This window comes from Manacus candei, unplaced genomic scaffold (assembly GCF_025592945.1).
Source record: "Manacus candei isolate 608988 ecotype Guabito, Panama unplaced genomic scaffold, ASM2559294v1 h1tg000028l, whole genome shotgun sequence".
Classification (NCBI taxonomy): Eukaryota; Metazoa; Chordata; class Aves; order Passeriformes; family Pipridae; genus Manacus; species Manacus candei.
The window spans coordinates 42,980,730-42,993,017 of NW_026138076.1; the positions used below are offsets into that span (position 1 = coordinate 42,980,730).

At 37.8% G+C, this 12,288-nt stretch overlaps 1 protein-coding gene across 9 annotated transcripts in view; it reads left to right on the forward strand.

The window, feature by feature from the left end:
- Window positions 1–12,288, forward strand: part of TTC29 (tetratricopeptide repeat domain 29) — a 380,444-nt gene that overhangs the window by 271,229 nt on the left and 96,927 nt on the right. For all 9 annotated transcript variants that reach the window (XM_051790953.1, XM_051790955.1, XM_051790959.1 and 6 more), the window contains one exon: window positions 4,222–4,445. In XM_051790953.1, coding sequence (XP_051646913.1) covers window positions 4,222–4,445 — 224 coding nt within the window. The remainder of the gene's footprint in view (window positions 1–4,221; window positions 4,446–12,288) is intronic.

Consider the following 12,288-nt stretch of genomic DNA (forward strand, 5'->3'; position numbering starts at 1 on the left):
AACATAGGAAGGTCCTTGGGACTGGAACAGTGTCATTTCATGAGCCTCACTTGAGGGTTACTATTTATTTTGCACTGGTAAAAGCAAATTAGAGTCAGGTTCCTGTGATTCCTCAGCATGACTCTAGATCACTTTATAATAGCAATGATAATAATAAAAAGAAATCCATATAAGAAAATTACATAAGAGTAGCTCTGTAGTTTAAGGAAAAAATTAAAATGCCTGTAGCAATATCCAGGTACTCTTAAAGTAGAGTGTTAACAACAGCAGTGCCTTTTGAAGCTCCCAGGTCTGCGTTCGGTAAGTAGCTCCTTCCACCCGTGTGATATTACACCACTTGAAAACCATCACCTATACCATGGTGCCACTAAAATGGCAACTTTAACTTTTGGTGGTTGTTCATTTGGTGCTAAAAATTCTTGTGACACGCAACCCGCCCATGACACAGAGACAGAAGCTCACCGAATTTTTCAGCACCTTATGACAGAATATCACATCACAAAAACTGCTGACGTAGGACAAGTCTGGTGACACCTCACCAGATCCACTTGGACCTCATTTCATTGTGTTCCCCAGCCTGTGTAAATAAACATGTAGCAACATCACAGGGTTTCAGCAGTGACAGAGCTGACTGTCCAGGCAGAAGATTCTCAGTCTCGGCTGGGTCTATGATAAGCGTTGTGGTTCTCATCTGTTGAATTTCATGGATTCAAAAAACCCAAACCAAACCAAACAAACAAACAAAAAAAAAAAAACCAGCTCTGGTTTGAATTAAACCCAGATTAATCGGTAGCTTTGTTTCAACCATAAATACAGAGATATGCTCCCGAATTCGTTAAGAAATTAGTTTGCTTTAAAAAAAAAATCCATCCGAAATCTCTTTCTCCTGGCGTGCCCACGCGATCACGCGAAAGGGGAAGAGGACTTCGCGTTTACATTCGCATCACGGTTCGGTTTTAAAATCAAACACGCTTAACATCGCGAAGCCGTCTGCTCGTCCTGGTCCGACTCCTTTGCTCGCTCGCCGGCGGCTGTGCGGGCAGGACGAGCGTGGCCGTGTCGCGGTGCCCCGTGCGGGGGCACGGCCGGGGGCCCTTTGTTCTGCCGCGCTGCCGGCGCCGAGCTCCGCACGTCCTGCCTGCAGTTTCCCGCATTTCCAGTAGATGCCCCCAGAGACCATTAAACCCCTGGAACGGCTCCGCTCCAACCAGAGGAAAGGGCAGTCTTTTCCCATTTCGCTCCTGGAAGTAACATAATTGTCCAAAGGAAAGCTGAAGTCGGCGCGGAAGCAATGCGGAAAAACAAACTCGCTTGTTTAATACTAAATCTTAATTTATTAGGTTGTAAGGTTCAAAATGCTTAGTATAAACGATCTTATTACGGTAGTAGAAACATACCGTTAACAGTTGGATTTGATAAAATAAATCATAGATCATAGAATATCTTGAGTTGGAAGGGACCTTAGTGATCAGTTTTTGATGTTGATATCACAAATCAAGTAATCTTTGGTTATCCAAAACATGAGGTGCACTGTTTAACTCTGGATTTCACACGCTGCATGACATCATAGGAAGCAGGATGGAAAGGATTTCGAGGATTTATAGTTTATCACAAGGTATCATGAAAAGTTTACTGCTGTCACCTACATTACCCCTCTGTTCAAAAGAACTGTTTGTTGGGGGGAAAAAGGGCACTGGAATTTTCATCTGGAAGCACTTTGTAATGATTTCAGAAGTCATTGCCATGTCGAGCTCTCTTAGGTGGCACAAATACCATTCATCCCCATGATATTATTAATCTCTTGCCCTGTTTTATTGTTTGTGTGTGATCAGTCACTTGTGTCTTATGTATTACAGAAACTTAAGGAAATAACTGTAGTAATGTTTTCTGTTCATAGCTGAGAGATTACTTTTATTTTTATGCTACTAAATTTGAAGGGTTAAACAGTAGATAGCTTCATTGCTTGTGTGCTAAAATCAGTTCTTTTTGCCTCAGAAAAATATGTGCTCTGTACAGTATGATTACTTCAGCATTATTTCAATGTCTTCATTAATTGGGATGGGATTTATTAAAAGACTATTGACACTGATTTTTAAAACTGATGTGTTTTACTATATGCTTTGTTTCCCTTTATTGGTTTGTTAATAATGCTTTCTAGTGGGGAAAATGTGCTTTGAATTCAAGTAAAATGCATCAGTCTACAGAAAATAACATGTTACATGGGCACAGTTTTTCTATTTATACGAATCTCAACGCTGTGCTCAGTGAGTATGCAGTGAGTCATAAAAATTAACTGAATGATATTGTGGTTAGTCTCTGTTAAGATCTTTTAGCATTGCTTTTTTGTTTACTTCCAATATATCTAATGATCTAATGCATGCACACATACATATATAGATCCCACTGTATAAATAAATATGCATGTATGTGTGCCTGCTATGCAGATTGTTATTCCACTGCTCGGAGTTATATTAATGTAGGATCCAGTCCTAGGCCTTTGGAAGTTGGTAGGAATTTTTACTTATATTCTTCGATCTTTTGTAAGTTAGGTAGAATTTTAAAACAGAAAAAAAAAAAAGAAAGTATTCCATGTACAGAATAGAGAATACATTGCACGGTATTAGCATAATATCTTCACAGTATTTTTAAGCTATATACTGTGCATTTGCTGTATGTCAAATATAGTGTATTCTGGCAAATTAAAATTTAAATGTTTAAAGATATTTCTCATTTACTTTTCTAAGGTAAACTTTGCAAATGTTTTCTGGTGCAGAACAGTTTTATCTTTTCCCTTGACTGTTTGAGCTATGTGTGCTTTTCAGTCGCAAAAACCATCTCTTTATATATTAAACATAAATTCAGTATTATCTAGTCTATATCGTATCAGAATTATTTAATATTTTTATGTTCAGTTCTGCAACTGAAATGTAAAAAATACATTGTGAAGGATTAGTGTGCATCTGTGTAGTACGAGATTTTATTTTGATTGTGTGAAATATGAAATAATGCAGATTATTTGTTTCTTACATCTTATGTTGCTGTTTATTTCATTGCCATCTAGCTAAAAAGTTTTTCACATCACTTCCATCTTATCAGCATTGTTGAAGAACTGCAGAGGCTCTTTTCAGGCTTGAAGTATTAGTCTCATTAGGCTATTATTTAGTATGAAATCATCTGAATTTATGACATACACTATAAATCTCAGTTTTCAGAATTCCATATTTATTTTAAAGCTGCTGAGAATTTGAATTTAAATAGATTTTAGTCTAAAAAGACAGTCTTGAAAACAGTTTGGAAACTTAATGGAATATACAAAATAGAAATAACACATCTGGGTCCTTGCCATTTTACTGGGACAAAGGTTTGTTTTCCCACAGTAGGTACCTCTGCCTGCAAACCTTTACATCTGTACCTTAGTGTTGCAGGCAGTCCCATTGGACTCGTAGTTTTCTCCAGAATAGGACACAATGATTGTTTCATGCCCTGTAAAAGAAATATTTTTATTATTTCCATAAATAATACCTCAAAAGATATATTACCTCTTGAGAATATTTGATTACATGACTTTTTAATATGGATGTCTTATCAGTCTTTATGAATGAGCTAAACTTTGATATAAATTCATCACAGCATCATTTGAGTGTAAAATTAGGGAGAAATTATCAAACTTTTGCATCAGTAAACCAGTCCCAGCTGAAGTTATATGCTAAACAGAAGCAAAATAACATCTGATGATTATGTTTCTGGCGTAGCATTTGTTTGACGTTTTAAACCAAGCCATCATGTCCTACAGCAAAACTATTTAACATGTACGTTGTTTTGACATGTGGAATGTGCCTCATTTTTCCCTGTGCACTGTCTTAAAGCAAACTAAGAGTTCATTGTGTTTTCATGAACTAATGTAAACATGGGTGGTTTTTTTTTCCCATCAGACAGCCTTTTTTACCAAATACCAGCTGAAGAATACCAGTGTAATTTTTTAACATGTTTTCACAAATATATATACAGGCATTTATTCATTATTGCCATATTTACTTCCCTGGGGTATGGTATCGTATTATAACAGATCACTTTTTGAGTGGGGGAAATACATACCCATTCCCTGCTGCTGAACTGCAGAGGTCTCTTCTTGAAATCTGTTTTAGTTATCTGTACTTATTTGGCGAGGTGGAGAACAGAATACAGGTTTAAAGGCTTACAATCTCTCTTTCTTATTCCCAGTAACAGGAACTCGTACACGAAGAACATCTGCATAGACATGCTGCGACGGGGTTATCACAAGTCCTTCTCCGAGCTCTTCACTCTGATACAGAAGTGGAATGCCTTGAGGGAGGCTGCAGGGCCTGGGTCAGCCATATGGCACGAGAAGTCCCTGGAGGAGCAGCCTGATAAGCTGGATCAGCTTTACCACTTCCTGACCAGGGCTGAGGCAGCCCAGCGAGCAGGTAAATGGGGGGATTGTGGGTAGCGGAGCAGCGGGAGCCGCAGCCGCCAATGCCTGGGGGAAGCTTCCGAATTGTTTCATGTGTGAATTTGAAACGTTGCTGCATCTTAGCACATTTCAGCCTTAGTCAACTAAGCTGTATTTCTAGAACAGATGATTAGGAGCCGCAGATATCAGGAGAGGTTTTGTGAAGGAAACGAAGAGGGAAAAACATGTAGTGTGCATTATGACATCATCAGAAATGTTTGATGTATTTATAGCTTTGATGACATCTCAATTATTTGCTAATAGTTTCATTATTTGTTGGGGTTTTTCTCTACTGATTTGGGTAGCTGGTTTTGTATTAGAAAAATTTAATAGGTGAAATGCTGTTTCATACAGTAATAGTTTTATAAATCTGATTTTATTAAATACCCTGCTGACTGTGTTTGGATTTGTGACTGACTTAAAAAGGACTGTGAACATGTCAAATAAAATACAGCACACAGATGTAACATGCCACCTGTGAATGACTAGATATTAGTGAAGACATAACTCCAAGTTACTGTATTTTCTCTGTTGCCTACTATTTACTAAGCATTCATATTTATAATTTCCTTTTACTATAAATAGTGACATAACTTACTCCATCCTTCTGTGTTGGAATAGCTATAGGGATGGAGGCAGATAAAGTTCTAACTGCAATCCTGTTTCTGACTGAGTTGGTTTCACTGTAGTTGGCTTGTTTCAAGTTGCATTTTGATAATTGCAAATATGAAAATCTACAAAAAAAGCTTGTGAGTTTGGACCCTAAGTTTTTTAACTGAAATGTAGAAAAGGACATTTTTATTTAAAAAAGGAACAGCAGAAGAAACCCTTTCAGCTCTTAAAAAAAATGTTCATTTAAAAATGTTTATTTTATCTGTGCCATGAAAGTCAAAAGTTGTGTTTCTTTATTTAGTTCCCAATAATTCTAGACAGGAAGTCTAGCCAGCCACGACTGGAAGGAATCTTCAGATTTGTCTGGGCTATGACTAAAACCTGAATAGGTACCCCCTAATTTGCAGAGCATAGGAGAGGAGTTTTGTGTTTGGACTGCCCTGACAGAAGTATTCTGCCAATACTGGTGGTCGAAAAGTAGTGAACATGGCTTATCTTGGTGGGCCTGCTTTGTGCAGCTGCTTGAGGAGAACATTTTGCCTTCCTTCAGTGCATGATATTTTTCACAAACTGATGTGTGACGACAGAGTTGGCAAATGCACTCCCAGAGAGTCAAGGTGCTGCTGGCTGGGCAGTTCCTGCCACTAGGAAAGGCAGGGCCCCTTTCTCTCACTGAACTCAGCATTTGCTGTGTAATTCTTTCACCTCTCACAGAGACAAGGTACCACCAGCTGTCTGACTGGTTGCACCTTGCCTCTCCCAATTTCACCTGTTAAAGTTGGCTAAAACGAAAGAAAAGAAAATCATGACAAAACATACCAATAGAGTTGGCAAGTGTCTTTACTGAATTGCTAGGTCAAGGTAGTTTTGATTTTTTTTTCACCAGTTTCAATGCAAACCTTTGCACAAATCCCTTGTCTGTATGCAATGAGGTGTGAGTCGCCTGGCACAGGAAGGCTTGGATGCTAATTCATGTTGCAGGTCTGAGAGCTCCTAGTGCTGTGAAGATACATATGAATTGTGCAGCTCATCAAACACTAATTCAGTAGTTCCACTAATCCAGTTACTCTCTGATTCTAATCAGATTGCTTGGGGCTCTGGCTTATGATCTCCTGACAACTCCAGTTGACACCATTTAAGAAGCATTCAGCAGTTCACCTCAGCTGGAACTTGCCATGATGTAGCAGCCACTACACCAGCTGACCTGAATTTGCTTTTCAGCTGCTACAGTTCAAGCTTAAAAGGATGAAAGTAACATTTAGGGCAGCAAATTGTGAGAGATTCATAGTGTGGTTGATGTTACTAATATTAGGCAAGCTGAAAGTTTACCTGTCTGAAGTATGCTGTCCTGAGCTAACAGTTGTGCTGGAAAAGAGGTAGCAGATATAAATAATGAAAATAAAAAATTCATTACTTTTAAGTTTATTCATTAATTGAAACTTAGTGAAATGATTGGTTTTGAACCAGGAGTGGTAAGTGGAAAAGAAAACTTCACTTACTCTGTCACTAAATAATTTTCTTATTTGTCATTTGATTTTTCTCACCTGATATTTTTGGGTCACAGAGTGTTGCTGTCTTAATTGTGAATATACCTAGAACTGCTAGGTTTAGAGTTTTAGGGTACTTACAACAGTGCACAGAACAATCTAAGTGTTCATTTGCTCTCTATATTTATTGCTGGAAAATGTTAATGTTTTAATGGTTTTGATAGTTTATAGTTATAGGATGGTACAATGCTGGACATAAATTATTTGCTTGAACAGAATCAGCACCATCCACAACAAAGTGGAGGCCGATATCAAAGAGCAATTACTTTCTTTACTGCTGGGTTTTTCAAAACAGTGACATTTTGTTTACCAGCATTACATTGTAGAGACCGATTACCTTTATATACACCAGTAAATGTTCCCTCTGTTTTCATTTTCACTGTAACATTTTGATTAAACTTCAAATCATACAGGAGTTGTCTTTTTTTAATTGCCAATTACCAATATTTTACTGTGTGCAAAGAAAATACCTCTCTTCTGTCCAACTCAATCTCGTTGTTGTATTTGAATATCTCCCAAGTATTTAAAAATACAGAGCTAGCATTAATTCTTGCAGCTTCTCAGAAAAAGAGCTAACAGAATTATGTGGCCCCAGGTACAGCATTATCCTAAAAAGACTGGCAGAAATATTGGCAATACTTGACTGTACTCCTATTTGATCTTTTTTATACAAATAACGTAAATGTTTCTGACCTGAAAATTGAGTCGTTTTTAATTAGTCCTTGATGTTCCATCATTATCCTGGACTAACCTCTCTTTTTGCTAGTTCTGGTTTCAGTACCTTACAGGAAAAAAAAGAGGTAGCTGTTTAAATATGTATAGTTGTAGGGCTTTTTACAGAGGAATGCAGGATAAATGCCAGAATAATGTACCTGCATAGCTCAGCATTTGATGTATACAGTAATTTCTTGTCACGTTTATGAAAATGTTGAGGGCTCTTTCAAAAGGCAAGTTTTATATTTTGAGGCCATGGAATAGCCTGCCTGATTGCACTGTTCAGAGTAATTTCACTTAAAGCCATAACTGCCCTTGAAAGGTGTAACCCAGTGCTGACAAGTTGTTGCTGCTATCCCTTTGGAGAGCCACAGCTCCCACTGTAAAGTGTACCTGGGACAACAGTTCTTTATAATGATGATGTTACTGTTCCTCAGATAAAAATAGTTAGAAGTGAAATTAAAACCTTTGAGCTGTTACTTGCACTGATTTACCATATAACTGTAACTGATTCTTTAAATCATTGCTTGGCTGCTGCAGACCATCTTATTGTTTTAAAATGCATTGCCAGTTTACTTGTTGTGTCTGTACGCTTATTAAGCTAGTCCATTGTTTGAATCATCTCTTCAAGGTATTGTGTAGCTCCTTTTATTTAGTTAATTAGTTAGGTAGCACTGATTCTATGAGAGGAATGACTGACAGTATGCAGGTATTACTGTAGAGTATCATTTGCAGCCAGCCTCTTGGTGGAGGATTTGGTCAACCTAAATGTCAACTGGCCCAGTATTATTTCAGAAACACTTGGAAAGCATTGCTCTTGAGATTACATCTGAATTACATATTGAATGTATGTTCAGGTCCTTACCTTGGACTAGCAGAGGCCTTGAAGTGCTGATGTGATCAGTACTTGGTAGAGCAAGCTGGTTCAGTTGTAGAAGTTGAAGGGAATGCAAGGCAATTTACAGTTCAAGAACAGTTAAAGGAAGAGATGTGTCAGCTGTTGACTCTGCTTTGCCAGAGCAGGAGAGCAAAACCAGGGAAAATGCCCCAGTTCAGTGGCTGCAATGTGCTGAGCAGTCAGCACTGCTTGGCAGATCACTGTGCCAAAGCCAAGAGATGCAACCTGTGCTTGGGTATGAACATGCCTTCAAAAGAGCAAGATGCTGCTCGTTAGCTGATCACTGGGGCAGCTGCTGAAGAGTAGGGCTTAGGACCTTGAAGCTTAAGGCCTTAAGACCTTTCTGAGATTCCATCTGCTCCTGGTTCCTGACCCCATTCAACCTTTATGATATGCTGTATGCTAAATGCTCCATCTCTGTATGTGCTGCAGGCTGCTGACTCTTGTTCTAGAGAGTATCAGGCACACAGAATTAGAAAAAAGTGCTAATTTGGCTCTTTTTTTCCTCACATCAGTGTAGAGGAAACTTTTGACAGTATGAGTTAGCATTTGTTTTTGTTATGAAAGATGTCTTTTCATAAAGTATATGAAGAAAGCGTGAGTATTTGATGTGTTTGCAGTGGATAATCTTTCTTTGTCCAAAGTACTTAAGGTTGAAAACAGTTTAGCATTTTACAATGGAAAGCTTTTCTGTAAGATTTCAGACTTATGCCTTAGGCTGCACTAGAAACATTGCAATAACCATATTACCCATGCTATTTTGAAAAAAAAAAGAAAAAATGGAGAGAGGTCATGCATTAAAAGAGAGAGTATAAACATGCCAAACCCTCTTTTAATATTTGCTTGGATGAGGCATAGTTTTGCTTGGTTTTGGGGAAATGGGGAAAGGAACACTGTTTAATTTTCTAAGCAGGTCTGTCGTTCTCCACTTAATATTTTATCACAGGAGAAAATGCAGCAGTTGCTAAAGACCAGTGGATTTTATTATTTTTGTAATTATTTTACAAAAAGTTGAAGTGATTCTGTCCAGGAAAGAAGCCAAGCCATCTCAAAATATAGCCAGTTGTGGAATTAATCATTGACTTCAATGGAAGCAGCATTTCTTGGAAAATTTCTGTAGTGTGTTTTCATTGCCAATGGCTTGGAATCTCCATTTAGCTTTCCAGATTACCAGTTAATTGCCTTATGTCATTATCACTAGATAGCTTTGTTTCTACTAGTAAAATTGTTTCCTGACCATTTCCTTAGCATCTTTGTACAGATTGTACATTGATTTATTATTTTCCCTTTATGTATCCAGCAGTACATAAATTAGAGGGAGCAGTGTGCTCTGTGTACACTCTGGGAAACAGGCTCTGCCTGAAACTGGATAGTGTCATCCTGCTAACAACTCACAGAAACCTTGCTTCATTTGTTCTTTTTTTTCTTTTTCCTGGTAAAAAGCTTATCCATTTATTAATAAATTCTGTGGAAAAAAATGAATAATTAGGTGGGCCTCTACCTGTAGATATAGAGGCAGGATTGCCTTAGCAAGCTAATGGGACTGATTCTTTGCCATGAATGTTTATTTCCATGGAGGTGGAAATAACTCAATTGCAGCACCATGTTCTATTGCAGTTTATGCTTCTTTTTGATCCAACAGCCTCCATCCTGGATCTTTCTTTGTGTATGAATTCTTCAAAGCATCAGCTGTCTTGCTACTAAGTCACTGGTCTCTCTGGCAAAAGAAAAATGAAACTTCCAGCGTTAATAGTGTCTCATTCTGACATCAAAAATTACTCCTAGTGACTTAATGGGCCTTGGGGCACTCCTTTATATGTCTTCAAGAGTGAATGGTCAGTTATAATCAAGTCATACTCACTTAAACCAACCAACTAAACTGGAGGATGAGTGTTAACAGCTGTTGACAAGCTTCCATCTGGCCTTTGTCAGGAACAAATAACTGACTGGTGGTTTTTGAGTGGAAAATATTGAGCCAGAAATGGATGTTGAAAAATTTCTTTCCAATACTTGTATTTTAAAAATGAGTGCAAGTTCTTGTTAATGGAAAATGGGGCTACTGCCTCTTTCTTTTATTCTTCAAGGAAAACACCAAGCCAGGATGTCTTTATGATATTTTCATCAGTTCTCTAAAGACCTTTGTTGTACTTCTTTTCCTTTCTTCTGTTACATCCTGTCACAAAGATTATACAGATGTGGCAGCAGTTGTACTTAAACCTCATAGTATGGCTTGCAGACCTTCTGTACGGTTTTTTGCCCTCATTTTAGCTCTCCTGGGGTTATCATACTCAAACTGCACCTCAGTGTTCCTGTGCATTGCACTACTTAGCAGTTGTCTGACTGAACACAACAAACATGCAAACATGGATTTGTTTGGATCCTCTGTTCCGTGCACACCCCTGCTTGCCAAGGGAACAGTTTCTGAGAAGAGCCCAGGAACAAACAAAGATTTTGTTCAGTGGGCTAATCAGGGCCTGTGGGTTGTGCACAATAAGGGGAGATGCCACTTGGCAGTTGAGGTGCACTTGAAGAGATCCTTATACAGAGCAAGAAATACCATGTGTGTTTAATATACAGGATTTCAGTGGAAATAAAAGTACTTTGAAATGTTCTGATCAAACAAAATGAAAGTCCATTTTCTCTAATTTATATTCGGTTACAAACCCATAAAAATATTAAAATGTTATAAAAGAAATACTGCATAATTACATGACTTCTAATTTGTTTTCTGCTTAATTTTTGTGAAATGTTACTTCCTTCAATTTTGCAACTTTGTACTGAATAAATGCTCTATTGAATAATTACCCATAAGATGTGTTTTCAGATCTTCAAATCAATCTAAAACTGTTAACAAACAGGCTTCAGCATCTGCTCCATCAAGTTTCATTTGCTCTGCGTGGCTGCCATTTTTGGATAGACCTTCTTCACAGCTTTCTCACAATCCTGTGGCTGAAGTGTTCTGGAAGACCTGGATTTAGTTTCCAATGTTTTATGAAATTAATGTAATTTTTGAAGGATGAATGGGATCCAGCCATTGGACCTTTTTCTATGTGCTTTCTTAATTGTTTCTTATATAAAAACAGGAATTTGTCTTGCAGGAACTGTTTTACAATTGCTTGTGTGATTGAAACTTTTCTCTCTGTTTGTTCTGTGATACAAACTTTTCTTTCTGTTCATTCAGTATCACATGCCAGTGCTGTCATTCCCTCTCTGATAAATGGTGCAGATAATTTTTTTTTGATCAACAGATACATAAATATGACTTGTCTACATGTATTCTATTATCAGTTGTAGAGAACTTTACAAAATCAGAGAGTTCAAAGCTTTTAAGTCTAAACTACTTCTTGGAGATTTTATAGAAGACTGTATTTACCTATTCTAATGTTCTTCTCCTGAGGAGGTAAAAGTTCACTTTTACCAAGTCTGATGTGCTATCTTTGCCACTGTCAGAATAACCTCAATTAATTTCTTGATTGGTAAATCAGACTTTGAATCCAGAAGACAATATGACTTTCAAAATCTGGCTTTGGGAGTTCATTTTATGACCGACATATCTGGTCAGCCACTGCCCAAGACAATGACAGAGAACTGGTTGTCTTTGTGCACTTCTCATTGTTATTCACTGGCAGGGTAGTCATCAGAGGGTCACATTAAAGTTCATTCAATCAAAGCTGTGGCAGTAGCTATAGTCTGCCTCAGGTCACTTCCATCTCCTGGGATTTGTAGGGCACTACCTGAAGTTATTTGCGTAATTTTATCTCGCATTAGTGCCTTGATGCTTCGTAGCAAAGATTTCAAAGGAGCAAATCTGTATCTTGTGTTTTACCCCAATGAGAATCCAATTATCTCTTCTCTTTCTGTGTTATTGCAACCATTTGTATGTATCCTCTGGTATCTTCCGAGTTCATTTTCACTTAGCTGTGATCTGTATGTAATATGTATTGTTATCTTTATGTTAGTGGTTATAATTAGGTTTTGTATTTCTCTCTTCATGTGGTTATTTGCTTGTGTGCTTGTAATTGTCATGGGAACCTCTGTCTTTACTT